The 19,371-nt window shown below is 49.5% G+C and overlaps 1 protein-coding gene across 2 annotated transcripts in view; it reads left to right on the plus strand.

The window, feature by feature from the left end:
• Positions 1-19,371, plus strand: part of COL15A1 (collagen type XV alpha 1 chain) — a 120,929-nt gene that overhangs the window by 37,825 nt on the left and 63,733 nt on the right. For both annotated transcript variants that reach the window (XM_003940079.4, XM_074395094.1), the window contains exons 3-7: positions 2,894-3,441; positions 5,249-5,323; positions 7,116-7,196; positions 12,978-13,125; positions 16,794-16,906. In XM_003940079.4, coding sequence (XP_003940128.1) covers positions 2,894-3,441; positions 5,249-5,323; positions 7,116-7,196; positions 12,978-13,125; positions 16,794-16,906 — 965 coding nt within the window. The remainder of the gene's footprint in view (positions 1-2,893; positions 3,442-5,248; positions 5,324-7,115; positions 7,197-12,977; positions 13,126-16,793; positions 16,907-19,371) is intronic.

The following is a 19,371-nucleotide window of genomic DNA, read 5'->3' on the forward strand; positions in this document are numbered from 1 at the left end:
CTCACTGCAGCCTTGACCACCCAGGCTCAAGCAGTCCTCCCACCTCAACCTCCTGGGTAGTGGGGACTACCAGTGCATACCACTACTACAGGTGCACACCACCTGGCTTTTTTTGTTGTTGTTTTGTAGAGATGAGGTTTCACTATGTTGCCTAGGCTGGTCTTAAACTCCTGAGCTCAAGCAATCTTCACTCCTTGGCCTCCCAAAGTGTTGGGTTTACAGTTGTGGGCCACAGTGTGTCCAGCTATGATATCCACCATTTTTTAAGCATTTTCCACGTGCCAGCTCTTTGTATTATGTCCTTTAATTCTCACAATGATGCTCTGGGCTACTCACCTTCTTTTAAATTTAATTTTAAACATAGATAGCATAAAATCTGCCATTTTAACCATTTAACCACCAAGTGCCTCATATTATTCTTTATACTGTATTTTTTGTTTAACCTAAATATTTCATAGTAATTGAGGTTGGTGCTGGCAGTGAGCAGCCTTCTCTGTGAGTGTTGTGGAGTCGGGGTGCGGGCATGACAGTCGGGGCATCTCCCTCTCCCAGCTACCAAGTACATGTGGGAAATTTGAGTTCCTGGACCACCTGGAGTCTTGACTGCATCCTTCTTGCTGCTGAAGGATCATTGAGATGGTAGGCAGACTAGGTGGGGCCCACCCACAACCCCCACAGAGACTCCCTAATCTCAGTGAGGCTGTGGCAGTGAATCAGCCAGAAATCACACCAGCCATGGCTCGAAAATGTCTTGCCTCTTACTAGCTGGGTAACCTTGGGCCAGTCAGCTCATCTTCCCAAGCCTCAGTTTTTCATCTGCAAAATGGGATAATAGCAGTTAATTTCCAGGGCTGCTGTGAGGACTAAGTAAAATTATGTACGAAAACCACATTGTTATTCCACTTTATGAGGGAGCTCAAGGGCACAGAGGCAGGTTCCCATGTCAGCCTCACTTTCCTGGTCAGTGCTGCAGGAGTGATCATCCCTGCCCATTGACCTCTGGAGGTTGTTCAGTGGATATAATAAAAATAAAGAATAGTGAATGTTTGTTGCATTGCTACCATTATTGACCAGGAGTTCCCATGGACGGTCTCATTTAGTCATTCTTTTGGAGCTCATTCTAGTGCTTTGTATGATAGAGGAAGACACTCAGACTTGGAGTGGTTCACTGACTCACTCGAGGTCACTTAGCTGTGTCCAGTAAGACAGTGGCAAGTTGGGTGAACTGGAAAATAGGCTGATTCCTCAGGTAGGGCTTTTCTTAGAGGGGCCCTCGAGTGTTTGGAGTTTTCTCTGGAGACCAACCTGCCACGTCCCCAGAGACCACTCAGGTTCTCAATGGCCTCTGGCCTTTGGCTGTAACCCACACAGCCACCAAGTGAGTCTGCCCTGCCCTCTGGCCTCCAGAAGAGGACACTGCTCGATTCTGATCCTCACTTATTTCAGGCCTCCTTATCTGGTTGAATCCTCAGGATCCAGCTTCTCTTCCGAGGCCAAGGGGTGTGACTTGTCTGTTGTTCTGGCTGCAGAGGTCTCCTACCCTTCTCCCTGGGACCTGCCTTCCTAGCTCACTGCTGGTACCTTGGACATCAACTCAGGAGTGGGTGCATGTTGCCGCAAACCATTCTGCAGTCTTTTCCTGAAGAAAATAGTTGGATACACCAACATTCTCGAGCCTGGGTCCTTTTCAGGACACCATAATGGAGCTCAGGCATTTCTCCCAGCAAGGTGTGGTGGCATAGTCTCTGAGGTCAGATGCTCCGGGTTTGAAACCTGTGTGCAACTTACCTTAAGCAAATTTGTTGATTTCCCTAAGCCTCAGTTTTCTCGGAAGTAAGAGGGGAATAAGAGTACGTAACCTCATTGGCTTGTTGTGAGGATTACACAAGCTAATGTAGGTCTAATGTATGTACAGAGCTTAGAGCAGGGCCTGGTACAGAGAGAACTTAGGACATGTGGATGATGAGGGTGGTGGTGGTGGTGATGATGATGATGATGGTGGCAGTGATGTTAAAGATGATGACAATGACACAAATTTCAGTTGTCCTGAGGCTTGGGAACACTTCACCCTGTCCCTGATTTTCCCCGTACACTTGCTTGAGGGTACTTAAACCATAGACCTCATTCAAAACAAAACAAACCTATCCATTTTTTTTAAGGGCTCTCACTCTGTCACCTAGCCTGGAGTGAGGTGGTGCAATCTCAGCTCACTGCAACCTCTGCCTCCTGGGTTCAAGTGATTCTCCTGCCTCAGCCTCCCAGGTAGCTGGGATTATAGGCATGCACCAGCACGCCCGGCTGATTTTTCTTTTTTTAGTAGAGATGGGGTTTCACCATGTTGGCCAGGCTGGCCTTGAACTCCTGACTTCAAGTGATCGACACACCTGGGCCTCCCAAAATGCTGGGATTACAGACATTAAGCCACCATGCCTGGCCCCTATTCAGTTTTATAGTAGGGGGAAAAATCTCCAAGTTGATGGGGGAACATCATGTATTCTAGGGATTATTCATAAGTGTTTTCCAAACTGCAGGTCATGAACCATTAGTGGGTTATAAAATCAATTTAGTAGTTCATTTCCAGCATGTTCAAAACAAAACAAAACAAAACAGAAAAAGAATAATTAAATGGAATATTTGAGGGCCTGGTGAGTATTAAAAGTCAATAATGTTTTATGAAACTTCCGTTTGTCTACACGTGTATATTGGGTTGCAATGTAAATACATTTCTTATCGTGGGTCATTGTCAAAAACATTTGAAAAACAACCATTTTGGAGCTGCCGTTTCAGGGGGGTTCCTGAGTGATCTCGTTTCATCTGTGACTGCGTTTCTTCCTCATTTCCAAGCATAGTGGAATCCACCTGTGAAGCATGACCTCTCTCTCCGTCCCTGCAGAGTCGGCTTCCCAGGGTCACCTGGACCTCACGCAGCTCATCGGTGTCCCGCTGCCCTCCTCCGTATCCTTTGTCACAGGCTATGGTGGCTTCCCAGCCTACAGCTTTGGGCCTGGTGCCAACGTCGGCCGCCCAGCCAGGACCCTCATCCCATCCACCTTCTTCAGGGACTTCGCCATTAGCGTCACGGTGAAGCCCAGCAGCTCCCGCGGCGGCGTGCTCTTTGCTATCACTGACGCCTTCCAGAAGGTCATTTACCTGGGCCTGCGGCTCTCGGGCGTGGAGGACGGCCAGCAGCGGATCATCCTCTACTACACGGAGCTGGGCTCCCACGTGTCCCAAGAGGTTGCTGCCTTCTCGGTGCCCGTGATGACCCACAGGTGGAACCACTTCGCCGTGATTGTCCAGGGTCAGGAAGTGACCCTCCTCATGGACTGTGAGGAGCACAGCCGCATTTCCTTCCAGCGGTCCTCCCGGCCTTTGGCTTTTGAGTCCAGCGCTGGAATCTTCGTGGGCAATGCAGGAGCTACAGGGCTCGAGAGATTTACTGTGAGTCAAAGTCCCATTCCAGGCAGAGCAGGGAGGTGGATGGATAGAGACTCACCATGCAGTAAATGGAGCAACTATTAATGTTATTATTTTATTTTTATGTCCTCAAAGAGGCATACATGTTATGGTGAGAAAGAACACTAGGCCTGGAACCCCAAAACCTAGATTTCCATCCTCAGTCTTCAACTCAGCTTGTGGATTTGAGACCGTTATCTGAATTCTCTGATCCTCTCTGTTTTCTTATCTGTAAGTGGAGATAAGAAAACCTATCCCTCAGGCTTCTAGGTCAAATAAGCTAACCTGTGTGAAGGCACTTTGTACATTTTAAGATTTTATATAAAAGAGCCAGGTTTCCGGGCACGGTGGCTCAAGCCTGTAATCCCAGCACTTTGGGAGGCCGAGGCGGGTGTATCATGAGGTCAAGAGATCGAGACCATCCTGGTCAACATGGTGAAACCCCGTCTCTACTAAAAATACAAAAATATTAGCTGGGCATGGTGGCACGTGCCTGTAATCCCAGCTACTCAGGAGGCTGAGGCAGGAGAATTGCCTGAACCCAGGAGGCGGAGGTTGCGGTGAGCCGAGATCGCGCCATTGCACTCCAGCCTGGGTAACAAGAGCGAAACTCCGTCTCAAAAAAAAAAAAAAAAAAAAAAGAGCCAGGTTTGTCATATCCCTGACTGGTTTGATCTTTGAACATGGGTGGCAATTGCACTTAAGTAATTTCTGAAAACGTGGGATACACTAGAATACCAGAGTGAGAGGTAGCTTCTCTCTCCTTTTGGGCAATGTGCACTTAAAAAAAAACTAAACTGGCTGGGCACGGTGGTTCACGCCTGTAATCCCAGCACTTTGGGAGGTCCAGGCGGGTGGATCACAAGGTCAGGAGTTTGAGACCAGCCTGGCCAATATGGCGAAACCCCATCTCTACTAAAAATACAAAAATTAGTCGGGCGTGGTGGTGGACGCCTGTAGTCTCAGCTATGCAGGAGACTGAGGCAAAAGAATTGCTTGAACCTGGGAGGCAGAAGTTGCAGTGAGCCAAGATCCCGCCATTGCATTCCAGCCTGGGTGACAGAGCGAGACTCTGTCTCAAAAAAAAAAAAAAAAAAAAATTAACTGACTTTACTATCAAAATGGGCTTTTATGAACAAGGCATTCTGAAGATCGCTAGGTTATCACAGTTACTTATTTAGTCAGCACATGTATTTACTAATGTCTCACTGGTGAACAGGACAGCCCTGCTGGGTGGAGCTTGGGTTGATTTGGAGTAGAGTGGAAGACACTGGAGAATGCTAAGAAGTTTAAATCTGATGGGCAGTTTTTAAATGCTCACTTTGGGGGCCTTGTGGAGAGGAAGCTGTCAGATGTGGGAGAGGGGATGAGAGTGGAGGTAGGGAGGCTGTGGCAGCCCTTTTCTTTTTGGGACTAGGCCTTCAAGCACAGAAGCTTTGAGCCACAGGGGAAAGAACTTTCTGGGAGAGGGAGACGTGTGTTTCAGGGCTTGCCACTGACAAGCTGGGGTCCCGGACACAGGAGGCTGCTGTGGTGTCCACACCTGAACACAGTGCTCCCCAAGGACCTCTCTGGCTCAGGAGTCAGTATGATACTGGCCCAAGGAGAGTACCCTCATAACTGAGAGTGGGCCGGGAGGTGGCCTGGCTTTGTCATTGAAGCCACAGGCAGTACATCCTCATTCTCGTGCCTGTACTTGTTCTTCTCCATTACAAAAGCAATCATGTCTTCCACGGGCAGTCATGCTGCGAACATCCACGCCGTGGCTTCTCATCCCTCTCTTTTCCCCCAGGGCTCCATCCAGCAGCTCACTGTGCACCCTGACCCCAGAACTCCCGAGGAGCTGTGTGACGCAGAAGAGTCGTCGGTGAGCTCCCCCATATCCCACAGTGGGCCTTGCAACCCAGCATCCGGGTGGCCTGGGGAGGGCTGGATGCCCAGACGGTGGCGTGGAGTTTTTGAAACCTCTCATTTTGGCAAACACTGCCTCGAGTCCTATTTTGGGCTTTTGGCGTGGTTTCACTTTTGAAAGAGCTCAGCCATCTCTGGTGCGGGGAGCTGTGTTTCTTGTAAGGTGTCAGGATCTTCTACGGCTGTGGCCTTCAGTGGCCTGCTTTCCAGCCTTCTTGCCAAGAAATGGTGTCAGGATTCTAAAATCAAAGTTAAAATGAGATATTCTGGGAGTAAATTCCTATAAAAACAATCCTCAACTTAGCTTTTATGCTTGCCAAATGAATTCACTCCTAAGCTGGGGATGGAGTGGTAGGGAGGAGGAAAAAAAAGATGACTGCTTCCGCCCTCCCTCCTTCCCTTCCTCTAAGGGTGGACTGAGCACCTGCTGGGTGCCATTCCTGGGCAGGTGCTGTAGATAAAGGAATAAACTGGGAACTGTCCTCCCCGCTCAAGCTGCTCATACACACTCACATACCCAAATACGATGACGGAGCGGAGCGCGATGGGAACACAGGAAGTCCACAAACCCAAACCCAACATGTCAGGTGGGAGCAGGAAGAGGAAAGAGGAGGAACTCAAAGCGAGTTAGGGAGCAGGTAATGCCTGACCAATGACAAGCAAGGGTGAGGCCTCCCAGGGAGAAGGGGTCCCAGGAGGCAGTCAGAGGTGAGCAGAAGGTAGCACATTCCTATTGTTCTTTGGGTGGCATCAACCCCACAACAGAACACAAATTGATTTTGTTAACTTCGTAAAAAAGCAAAATGCCGTCGATTCCACTGGAAAGCCCAAGAAGTGGAATTTGGGCCCATGAGAAGGCCAGTGCTCCGTGAGCCAGTGGTCCCAGCCTGACAGTCATGTGATGCTGGGTAGCGTAGTCTCACGTTCACCTCTGCATTGCCATTAATACTGAAAAAGTAGAAACAACCCAACAGTCCAAGAACAGGGGACTGGTTCCAAAATCATGGCACTTGGGCTCCTTGTCTGCCTTTCGGAGGCTAATTAGAAAGACTAGGTAGCGACAGGAAGTCATGCTTCGGCTGTAATGGTTCCCAGAGCAGCATTCCAATGACAGCCTCACAAAGGTTGGGAGAGTGGTGGGGACCTGGATAGAATGAAAGTTGGTATGTTAAAGAGAGTGTGAAATGATTGTGTATTTTGTTTGAGCAATAAAATGTGGAAGGAAATAAAATGAATAACCAGGCCAGGAGCAATGACTCATGCCTGTAATCCCAGCACTTTGGGAGGCCAAGGTGAGTGAATCACTTGAGGTCAGGAGTTCAAGACCAGCCTGGCCAGCATGGTGAAACCCAGTCTCTACTAAAAATACAAAAATTAGCCAGGCATGGTGGCGCATGCCTGTAGTCCCAGTACTCTTGAGGCTGAGGCCGGAGAATAGTTTGAACCCAGAAGGCAGAGTTGGCAGTGAGCAGAAATCATACCACTGCACTCCAGCCTGGGTGATAGAGTAAGAGAGACCCTGTCTCAAAATAAAGAAAGAAATAAAACCAACAACTAAGCATGCACACTGCACACACATTGTCTCCTTAACCCCATTCTGTCTCTGTCTCTGAGAGACGCATACACATACACACGTCGTTCCTCTATAGGAAAGCTGGTTTGTCAGTTTTTGTGACTTTCCCAGTTGTTCAACTCTTATGGGCCCTGCCTGCTCTATCCAGTATGTGGCACGGCTTGTCTCCACACAGGCATCTGGAGAAACCAGTGGGCTGCAGGAGACAGACGGAGTAGCTGAGATCTTAGAAGCCGTCACCTACACTCAAGCCCCGGTGAGTACTGGGGTGCTGTGCCATGCGATCCTGGTCAGCTTTTAGCAGGCTGAGAATTACTGGAGGGGGCCCAGAGCCCTGGGTCTGACCTCTCTGTTTTCAGACCTGTGAGCTTAATCGTTGACTCATCTGGGGAGGTCAGGAAAGTCCCAGCCAATGGACATTTTGCAGTATCCTCAAGTGAACTGGAACACCAACTACCTCAGTACCACCCTGTGCTTGTGACCATGAGAGGGCTGTCAAGGGCAAATGTTGTTCTCTTTTGCTTTGTAGCCTTGGGTAAGAACCCTGTGACCTTGGGTCACTTACTAAACCACTCAACCTCTGCTCTTCTTCCAAGAATGGTGATTCTAACAGTCCTATCTTATAGGGTTGTTTCCAGGGTTAGATGATGAAGTGCAGGGACAAGCCTTAGCCCAGCACCTGGAACGAGGGAAATGGCCCTGAATGATGGCTGTCTTACATTTGCTCAGGGCTCCAGCTGTGAAAACACAGTCAGACCCTCAGTCTTGTGAGTCCCAGAGTCCCCCAGGGAGCTCATTTCTGGCGAATGAGAAAGGCGATCCTAACTTCCAGTGGCGTGGACCTCCTCCCTCCTGGGAATGCACCCTGTGGCTGAGATGTGGAAGTGGTTTTGAAAGCACTGAGTCAGATTGTGGGGACACCCAGAGTCCATTTGTAATGAAAACAGCAAGCAGCAGTGGAGTCACTAAACACAGCAGAGCTTCAGCCATCTCCTTGCCTGGTCAGGCTACTCTCTAAGCTCATCTCTAATGGAAGAAATCAGGGAGATGGAAATAAGGCAGTGGCTGGAGATTCCAGACCTCAGGCAGCAGGGCTGTGGATGCAGCAGAATGGAACTATAGTCTGTTCGCACTGGAGGGACTTCAAAGTCCTTCTGTACATCTCCTTCTGTACAGAGGAAGACACCGACTCAAGGGTGTATGGGCAGGACCGGGGTAACAGCACGAGTCTCCTGATGCCCACCCATGGGGCCACGGCCTGGGCGGTGTTGGACAAGTCCATCCCCAGGATGGCGGCCAACTCTTGGCCAGCTGGCATGGAGGAAGTCAAGGGTCCAGGGTGCCTGCCTGCCTGATGATTGGGGAGGGCAGCTGCTCTAGGTGGTGTGGCTATCCTGTGGGCCCATCAGCCCTCGGCTGACTGGCATGTCCCGACCTCGGACAGCAGGGCACAGAGTGGACTTCACATCTGATGCTGCCCTGTGTACCAGTTCACAATTCACAGCAAGGCTAGCTCAGGCAGAGGTGCCAGTAGCCCAAGGTAGCTCCAAGAGATGAGCAGGAAAGAGGAGTGGTGTTTGAGCCTGAGATGATCGCAGGGACAGGAGTAGGGCAGATAAGCTCGGGAGGGGGCACTGGAGCCAGGCAGCTTTGGACAGAGGGAGAGAAGTGGGAGGGGAAAGAAGAGAACTGACATTTCTTGACACCTTTGTGTGCCTGGGGGCTGTGGGATACATGACCTCACTTTTATTTCTTGCTACTCTGCAAGGTAGGTGGCATCAGCCCCATTGTGCAGATTCAGAAATGAATGCCCAGAAGGTTGGGCAGCTCTGCCAGGGTCACAGGGTTGTAAAGTCGGGACTCAAGCCAGGCCCCACTGACTTCCCAGCCGGGGAGTCTCCCCAGGACTGTGGCACTGCAGGAACCGGGACAGATGTGGGGCAGGTGTCAGCCAAGGGGGGCTGTGAAATCAATCCCTAGACTATCTGGAGAAGTGAAAAAGAAAGAGTTGTTCATGATTTGATGGACTTGGTGGCCTCTGGGGAACCTCAAGCACTTTCCCGGATTCCCCAGCCTCACTTTCCTCAGTGGTTTTACGGGAATTGGTGCAAATCGGTGTCCCCCCAAGCGTGAATCCCAGCTATGTCACTTACTAGCACCTGACCTCAAGCAAGTGACTTAAGCTCTCCAAGGCTCAGTTTCCTCCTTGGTTACAGTAGAACGGATCTGCCTCATAGGATTAGTATGAGAATCAGATGAATTGCCCTGTGCAAAACACTTGGCCAGTGCTAGTTGTTGCTATTGTTGACGGACGGGTTTGTTGCGAGGATTAAGGAGGCGATGCAATGTGTCAGAGCGCAGCTCAGGGCTGGACTCACCAGGCATAGTGCAGAGGCCTCGTTCCTCCTGGGGCCTCCTGCTTGGCTGGTGGCTGGGGCTGACAGGCATGCCAAACCCCTGTGGCCGCCTTCAGTTAGAAAGGGGATTCCCCTGGGCTGTGCCTCCAGACCTGGTGGTCCTGACCTTAACCTGTCTGTTCCCAAACATCAGAACGCTTTCCCTGTCCGCCTGACTGTCTACACCACTGTTGATGCTATCCACGTGCTTCCATTTTCTTTATTCTCATTTGCCGAGAGGTGTTAGGGGTCTCTTCTGCATAGGAGAGCACTGGAGCAGTGGGGACGGTTACTGGACGCCACCCAGCCTGAAGGTGGCAGAGCCAGGTCTTCAGCTCAGGCAGGGTCCAGGGTGCACTCCGTCATGCCACCCCTGAGCTGGGGACTTCCCTCTTTTAACGTCTCCTGGAAGGGCTTTATGGCTTTTTTCGGCAGCCACCCTCCAGGACGGGGAATTTCCCTCTTCGGCTCAGACAGTCCCCCCTTGTCTGTCTGGCCTCTTTCTTGGAATGAATCTCACTTCCTCATCCTCACCCTTTCCAGCCTGCCACCCTTTGAGACACCAGCTGTCACCAGTGAACTGAATTGCAGACTTTCTGAGTGGTCAGGAACTAAAAAGGCTGCCCCTCCTCGCCCTCTTCCCCATTTAGGGTAGGGGTCCCTGCGATCCAGTTCTTTGCATTTTCAGAAAGTTCTATGCTGTTGAAATTAACATCCCTGTGGTTCTCAGCCCTGGCTGTCCATCAGAGTCTTTTGTGTGTAAGTGTGTGTCGGGCTGGGGGTGGCGTGGGGAGTGGGGAGGCACTGTGGGTGGAGGTTGGTCTTTAAAAGCAGATTCTTGCCGGGGAAGCAGACCTGGATGTTCAGCTTCAGTAGGTCTGGAATGAAAGATCCTAGAATCTGTATTGACAAAAAGCTCCGCAGGTGATCCTGGTTCTCAGCCAGGGCCTCTTTCCCAACCGCACCCAGATGCTCACAGTCCCCTGGACAGACCGAGCACTTTCTCCCCACCATGACGCCTTAGTTCCTGCGGTTTGGTTTGCCTGGAGGGGCCCCTCTCAGTCCCCCTTTCTGCCTGGCAAATTCCTACTTAGCCTTCGGGATCCAGTCCACATCCTCTCCTTGGAGGCCGTTATTTAGCGAGGCCCCCTCCTCGCACTTGGCTCTCACTCCCGCACTCCCATGCGTCACACCGAATCGTGGTTTGCTGTGTCTGGTCCTCCTCCATCATTTGACAGCTTGAGGACAGACATGCTGTCTTAGTTATTCATTTCTGTGTCCCCAAGGCTCAACCAGGAGCCTGGCACACAGTAGGGCCTCTGGAAATATGTGTAGAAGGAGTAAATCTGATTGTGTGGAGGTGATCCTGGGCTCAGCAAATTACAACGTTTTTTATAACTAGTCTTTGGACTTGAGATTCCCATTTTGCCACAGGCCACACTGGATCCCCATCCACGTTGACCTCTAAAAACCAAAGCCACCTACTTGAGGCAGGTCCCCTTACCCTTGCTTCCGAGGGTCAGCTCACCAGAACCTTGCCCTGCCCTTGCAGGGGGTTGGGATGCCTTGTTGGGAGTTTGACAAAAGAAGGTTTTGGCTGAAGGTGGGATTGGCTGAAGGTGGGATGGATGCCACCTTCAGCCACCCTGAGTTACAGAGCTCAGTGCACCATCTCGTTGTCTTCCTGTGTTTCCTGAACCCTCAACTGCCTGGCCTGCTTCATCCCAAAGCCCAAATGCCTTATAGAGCACCTTTGCTACCAGCCACCTGCAGCCTTACTCCAGACTAGAGAGGAGCATTCAGGGGCTCGAGCGTTGGTTCCTGAACCAATGATGGAGTGGCTTCGGCCCTGATCCCTCACAGGGAGAGGAGAGGAACTTCTTGGGCAGGGGTCTTTACCCTGCTAGATGAACATCCATCTGGGTGAAATGGGGACATCCTACCTGATCTTGTTCACAGTCTCCCCTGGGGAGGTGCCTGCTTTCTGTTCCCACCATTGCCCTCATTCCTGCCTTGTGGACTTCTTAGTGCCACCACCCAGTCACCTGGTGTAAGCCTCAGCTCCCCTGGTCCATGATCATACTGCCACCAATGTAGACTCCCTCAGACACACAGCTGACCCCACCACACCTTAGCCCGATGCTCCCCCGTGGCTGCCTGTAACCCTTGTTGGGTTCAAGCCCATTCTTCTTCCCATAGAACCAGCACCCCTCCCCACCCTACCTCCCTGGGCTCTGTTCCACTGCTTTCCTCCTCAAGCCCTGGGCTCTTGCCAAGCTCAAGTTGCCAGGCCCTGACCTCCATCAACCCTCCACCCCTATGTTCTGAAACCTGCTCATCCTCCAAGGCCCAACTCCGTAAAGCCTTTCCTCCCACCTCCAGCCAGAAGATTCTGCAGTACAATAGAATCCATGGTGATTGTCTCTGGGTGTTAGGACTCAACATGATTTCTCTTTTTGCTCATCTGCACTTACAGTGTTTTCAGTAATGAATAAAGGTGTGCTTAGCCCTTCATTGCCTTTTCTATTTCCTGCCTTCGCATAGTTCTTACTGTCCTCATTTTTACGGAAGAGGAAGCTGAGGCTCAGTGAAGCTCCATGACTTGCCCAACGTAACTGAGCTTATAAGTGGAGAGCTGGGATTTGATCCAGGTCTGACTGTAAGAACTGAACTATTAAATTCTAAATTATGGGGCTTCTAAGAATCTTCCTTATTTGATGGACAGCAAATCAGAAATTTATTGATTTGCTAGATTCTGGCATTAAGGAAGTAACCTTTTGTTATTGGTCAGGATAGGTAAGTGATGCTGCAGTAACAAATTAACCTTAAAACCTTAGTGCCTTAACAAAACAAAGATTGGTTTCTTGTTTATACCACGAGTTCAACATACCACGGTGCAGGATTATTCCATGCCCCACCCCCCCGCGCCCCTCCCCACCCCGCCTCTTGAGCTTGGAAAGTGATGAGGCTGTGTGAATGCTGACAAGCCCTGTATCTCATGAGCTGCCGCTTGAGTCTAGGGGTGATGTCATGACTTTTGGAGCTCATGCCAGGATTTCTGCCTAGATCTCTGAAGTGCTGTGTGTTTCTGTTGGGTTTTCATTTGTTTGTTTTTCTCTAATTGGTAAAGTGGGTTAAGATACTGACTGGCTTTGGGAAAGCTATATAGATGCTGAAGTTTCCTTGGAAGGAACCATCCCACCTTTCATTTTCATGGCTGTTTATGACTAGTGCCCATCTGGCATTGAATTTACATGCAGTTTATTGAGTGCAGCCTGGTTCATTCATTTGTTCATTAATTCATTCAATCATTCCTTCATCTAATGGATCTTTACTGGGCACCTCCTCTGGCCGGCCTGTGATTTGGGAATCACAGAAATGTGGTCCCTATGCTCAGAGAGCGTTGGCTGAGATGAATAGTCTCACTGTCAACTGGACAGAATCTAATGCTCTCTAGCAGGCACCTCGTTTAGGCCCTGAGAGGTGTAGCCATCGCCCAGGTACACACCAGGCAGGGCCAGGCTTTCCCCTTGGTTTATTCAGCATCCTGTGGATTATTATCTTCTCCAATGAAATTCACTGTCATTTCTTCTGCTTTACTGCCAAGTAAATCATTTTGCATCTCATTTCCCCCGCTTCAGCCTGAAGAAGCAAAAGTTGAACCCATAAACATACCTCCAACTCCATCCTCCCCCACTGAGGACATGGAACTTTCTGGTGAACCTGTACCTGAGAGGACCCCGGAAACCACCAACGTTAGCATCCTCCAGCACAGCAGCCCAGAACAAGGCAAGTCCAGATGCATATGCCTACATAGCGGCCTTTTATTGGGTGATTGCTATGTGTCCAGCCAGGGCCATGTATGTAACATACAACATCTCATTTAACCCTTTAAGAAAGGGTGAGAACCACCCTCATTTTACAGACGAGATGAGGAAATTAAGCCACAGAGAAGTTAAGTAACCCAGCCAGGAGCAAACAGCTTGTGAATGGCAGAGCTGACACTTGATCTCAGGTAGCAAAGCTTCTGACTTCCAGATCTGGAGCTTCTAACTCCCAGACTCCACCCCTTCTGGAGTTTAACAGAAAAGTTTATAATAATCCTGCTGTTTGTTGATTAGGTGTTTGGATATTTTGTCAGGTGTTTGGATATTTTGTCTCCAACACTGACAGCATACCTCCTACTTGGTAGTACTAGCCACTATTTTCTAGGTGGAAAAATCAAACACTTGGAAGAGCTAAGTCCAGAGTCCCCCCACTTTCTGACTTTTGCCACAAACACCCCAGCTCTCAGAGGGTCAGCTAAACTCTGGTGTGGCACAAGTGAGAAGCTGATGGCCAGAGAGAGGCTGGTTACCCAGCAAGGCAACAGCAGCGCCCAGGAGGACAGCTGGTCCCCTGGCTGCCCTTCCAGAACTCTGGCCCCTGCCCCTTGTCCCCCGACCTGTGCAGAGGAGCACTGGTAAAAGCCCAGACGTGAAACACTAGCCCCCCGGCACTTGCTTGGCATATGCCCAAACCCTGAGGTTGCTTGTGGTTTCTGCCATTTCACAGAGGGGCTGTCACTTCAGACTGAAGGTGTGGGTACCAGATCACTCCTGGCAGCACTGTTCTTAGGAACGAAAACAACCCAAACTGCCCGCAGTAGGTATTGGTTGGGCAAATTCTATTTCATTCATACATATAACCCTGACATTGGTGATACAGAAGATTTAATGACCCAGGGACATGCTTGTAATATAATCCCCCAAAAAAGCAGATTCTAAAACTATGTGTCTATGACCCTAATTTTGAAAATATGTTATTTATATCTATTTACATATAGCTATGTAGAGCGATGTGTGTGTGTGTATTAGATACACCACATATTAGATGCAATATTCATCAAAATGTTATGAGCAGTTATCTCTGGGTGGTAGGATTGTGGATAGTTTTTACTTTATTGTACTTCTGTATTTTATTAATACAAGTCTTCTACAATAATATTTATCACCATCCTTTTTGCTTCTGCCATCAGTTAATAAGTGTTATTTTAACAACTAAATCTGGGGAGTCTGTGGGTCAGAGAAGGTATAGAGTATTGGACAGAAAAAAAATGTAGGATGATTTAATAACGTCATGACACAGCCAAGGAGGCAGGGAGTTGCTGTGGAAATACTGCCCACTGGGGAGAGTCAGACAGCTTGGAAGGCGGCCCTGCTCAGCCCCCTATTTGCTGTCGGCCTGGGGCAAGTTTCTGATCAGTTGCCAAGCTTCAGATTCCTTAGCTGTCCTCTGGGAGCGTGAACAATCCCCACTGCTGGGTGGATGAGAGGGCTGAATCTAGCCGCGGTTGTGGAAGTGGTTTCTGAATTGCGAATGCTTTTCTCAGGGGTGGAATTAGGATCTCTGAGCAAGGGACAAGGCGAAGGGGCTGGGGCGAGGGCTTTCCTAGACTGAGGAGATGAGGTCCACGTGGGGACCGGCTCCGATCCCAACACAGCTCGCTGTTCCTGGAACCAGCCACACTCTTTATCTAGCAGACAAAAGGTCAGTTGGAAGCAACGGAGCTGGCCAAAGTATTCCTTTTCTTCTTGATGTGTAGACAGCCCGGATGGTGGGAGAAAGCCCCTAATATTTGCATTCTATGCTTCCCTGACACCACCTTGGCCCGTAGAAGGGGCCACCCCACCTCCTTCGTCCCGGAGGTCAGATCTTGGAGGCCAGGCAGCCGGCTGCTTGCACGGCACCCCCTGGTGGTCAGAGCAGGGAGGACGATCGTGCGCGACCCTTGCTAGCTGCTGTTTCATCACCTGGTGGGACAGGAGTGAGTCCCGTGGAGGATTTGGCACCTCCCCCAGCATGATTGTGACATGGGACCTGCATAAGCACAGTGTGTGTGGGAAGAGCTGGCCCAGGGAGAGGCTGACCTGGCTTCAGGGCCCTTCCCAGCCTCAGTCTCATTCCCAGGGTTAATACAGGGGTGTTAAGTGTGGATCCGGCAGGACACACCTGCCATGGGGTGATAGTGAGGAGGCTGAAACCGTGGGATTCCCACTCAGGATCTGCCCACCTGCAGGAAGGCGGTGGGAGGGGTCCCGGTGCGCAGGACAGGTGGACCAGCAGGAGGGTTACCGGAGGGAGAGCATGGGACACGCTTGCCATGGGCCATAACAGGCGTGCAGTCATGGTAGTACAGCTTCTTCTATTTTTTTTTTTCTTTTGAGACAGAGTCTTGCTCTGTCACCCAGGCTGGATTGCAGAGGCACAATCATGGCTTACTGCAGCCTCTGCCTCCCAGGCATGAGCTCCTGCCTCAGGCTCCTGAGCCTCTGGATCTACAGGTGCATGCTGCAATGCCTGGCTAATCGTTTTGATTTTTAGTAGAGATAGGGTCTCATTATGTTGCCCAGGCTTATCTTGAACTTCTGAGCTCAAATGATCCCCCCACCGCAGCTTCCCAAAATACTGGGATTACAGGCATGACCCACCATGCCCAGCCAATGAATAACTTTTCTTTGTTTCAAAATTACATTTGCTTTTTTTTTTTTTTTTTGAGATGGAATCTCACTGTGTCGCCCAGGCTGGAGTACAGTGGTGCAATCTTGGCTGACTGCAATCTCTGCTTCCCAGGTTCAAATGATTCTCCTGCCTCAGCCTCCCGAGTAGCTGGGATTACAGGCATGTGCTACCACACCTGGCTATGTTTTGTATTTTAGTAGAGATGGGGTTTCACTATGTTGGCCAGGCTGGTCTCCGAACTCCTGACCTCAAGTGATCTGCCCACCTCAGCCTCCCAAAGTGCTGGGATTACAGGCTGGTTTTTAAATTGCAAAAGAAAGATACACATGAGGGAACAATTCAGTTAACATTTGGCTGTATAAACCAGAAAAATAATAGTCTCTTTTACTCCTATCCTCTGGAAAATATCAATACTAAACACTGTGGTTTAGCTAAATATATAAATATATAGGCACATACATATAATATATATGTATATACACACACACACATACATTTGTATATATTATATGTGTCATACAGTAATCATTATTATATAATATGAATATGTTGCATAGTCATTATATATAATAATGATTTGATATGTATACTCATAGTTTTCTATTTTACACATGTAAAACCATAACAATGAACATTTATCGGTTGCTTACCATATGCCAGGGGCTGTCCTCAATGCTTTATTTGCATTAACTTACTTAGTCCTTGTGACACAGTACTCAAAAGAACCCTTTGAGGTAGGAATTATTGTAATCCCCCATTTCTAGATAAGGACAGCGCCTGGAATGGAAACCACACCCGTCTTGGCCTGTTATGTTGTTCTGCAACTGTTTTTTTTCCGCCTCTTGATCCTGTGTCATGGTATCTGAATATCTTTCCAAGTGAGTGGGTGAAGAGATACCTCATTCTTTTCTAAGACTGCAAAATGATATTGATAGCAGGATGCCTGCTTCCTGTAGGGTCTGGTGAGATCCTGAATGACACACTGGAGGGAGTTCATTCTGTGGATGGTGACCCCATTACTGACAGCGGCTCCGGGGCTGGGTCCTTCCTTAACATCGCTGAAGAAAAGGTGAGTAGATGGTGAATTTCATTTGATTCGTCAGTAGGAGACTTGTTTGCTTATTTCAAACTTGATGATGATTTTATTGAGCACCGGAGAGAACCACGAGGGTTTTGGTTGAACAGCAAGACTACCTCTGTCCTCGTGGTACAGAGGAGGTTGGAGTCCCAAGGCCACAGAGGCTCTCCAGGGATGCACAGGACTGGTGGGGGACACGCAGTACAAGCATGTCCTCACACTTGCCTGTTATGAGTGTCTAGGCCTCACCAACACAACTCGCCCTCCTGCTCAGTTGTGAAGACACGTAGCTTAATCAGCCCTTTAGTCCTCTTCAAGACAGAATCAGATTAACTGGAGGTGCTCATGCTATTGTTTGGTAATTGGCTTTTACACCTGCGAAGCCAGTTTTGAAATGCTGGCCTCCCTAGGGTGCAAAATTAAAGCATAAATAGTTTTCTCACAATGGCCCCTGCTGAAAACCCGCAATGCCAGTTCATTCTTTCCCTTCTCCCGAGATGAGAAACTTAAGACAGTTCTCACAGCTCTCTCAGTCACTATCTGGTAATAGTCGATTTTCACAGATTGTAAAAGTCAAGCCCAACATAACATCAAAAATTCCACAAAATTACAGTTTCCCCTCCATACTCAGGCCTGTTGCAGACTAGGAATCTGCCAGGAAAGGGAAGCATGGTTAGGGTTTCCTCTCTATTTTCTGACTTCTCCTCCTTATCCTCATGACCTCCCCATCTCTAGAGCTATTGTTAACATCTGCAGGGGCCGGCCCACCTGGGGAAATGGGCACAGATGTACCTGGCTGGTCAAATTGAGATCTGGGCTTTTCCTGTGGAAGATGCCTGCTGTTGGAACTCTCTCTTATGGGGGCTTTTGGGGTTCCTGGGAGAGCTTCCTGCAGGGGATCTAGGACCAAATTTCCATCGTTGGCTTTGTAACTTCTGCCTGGGCTTCCACCGCATACGGGGTGCCCTGATCTTCCTCATGGCCCGTTGAGCACAGCCCACCTCAGCATGGCTTTAGCCACCTCCTTTGGAGGGATTATATCTTGTCTATCTCCAGCAAAACACCTGCAGGATAAATACTTTTCGCTTCGCCATCCCTCTCCCCTCTCTCTCTCTTCTCCTCCTTCCCTCCTCCTCCCCTTTCTTTCTCTCCCCCTCCCCTCCCCTCCCCTCCCCTCTCCTCCCCCCTCCCCTCCCCCCTCCTCCCCCTCCTCCCCCCTCCCCTCCCCTCTCCTCCTCTCCCCTCCCCTCTCCTCCTTTCCCTTTTCCTCACCTTTCCTCCTTTTCCCACTTCCCTCCTCTTCTTTCTCCCTCACCTCCCCTCCTCTCCTCTCCCCTTTCTCTCTCTTCCTTGTCCCTCTGTCCCAGCTCTGGATCTAAATGGCTCCCTCCTTTCACCTGTTGTCTCCCTGGAGAGAATCAGACACCAGCCCCTGTGCCTCCGAAATTCCAAGAAACACATACCCAGCTCACCAAATGGTTTGGAGTGAAGAGGGGAGAAGAGCCAAAGCACACTGAAAACTCTTTCCAGAGGAATTCTTGCTCTCCAGGCACCCAACCCAAAATGAGTCCTGTGTGGCTTCTTACACAGTCTGGAGGTGGGAGATGGGCAGAAGCTGGTAGAACGGGTACCATTTCCTTGTCTTAGCATGGGGAGATTACCCAATACCTGTGAAATTCCACTTGCCCTGTGGGGCTTTCGCTGATCCTGAGTCAGGAAGAGTCTCATTTTAGCATCCTGTGACCTCAACTTTCCTCTAACTGTTTTTTGGGACAGTAATTCTGCAAGGACTTAATATGTTTTATGAAAAAGGGGCTCTGTGGTCACATTCCTTTGGGAAATGCTGCACTCTCCCCTTTTTATAGATTCTGAGAAGCCCTGCAGCAAAGAAATCTTTTTAACTTTGATTAGTCCGGTGTTTTATGTAACCAAAAGAACCACCTTTTTGCATTAAATAAACAAACTCTGGGAAATGAGGAAGGACATAGTTTGGTGTCACAGCACCAAAGCTGCTCTCTCTTTCCATTTCCCCCATTGCTATGAAACCTTCGGAGAATCTGCCTGTGCATTCCCAAAGGAAACTGAGTCACAGGGAAAGAGAAGAAGCAGGAATGTCTCTGTCTCCCAGTCTAGAGAAGGCTGAGGAGGCCGGAGGTACTGCCTGCACATTTCTGAAGCACCACCCATGGGCAAAGACATTGTCTAATGGCTTCTGGATGGGTCCATGAGGAGGTCACAGGGAGGCCATGTGTCTCAGTAGAAATATCTAGAGCTAGACTGGGCTGACTCAGGAGCAGTGATTTCCCTGTTACTGCAGGTACAGACACTGGGAGTAAAACACAAGACATAGGTGCCTGGGCAGTCTCTACCATCCCTGGAATTATGAAACCATAGATGTGAAAGTCCTTGAGGGAAAGAAGCCACAGAAATGCCGTGATTGGAGGAGGCTGGGCAGT

The sequence above is a fragment of the Saimiri boliviensis genome, chromosome 2, assembly GCF_048565385.1.
Source record: "Saimiri boliviensis isolate mSaiBol1 chromosome 2, mSaiBol1.pri, whole genome shotgun sequence".
Classification (NCBI taxonomy): Eukaryota; Metazoa; Chordata; class Mammalia; order Primates; family Cebidae; genus Saimiri; species Saimiri boliviensis.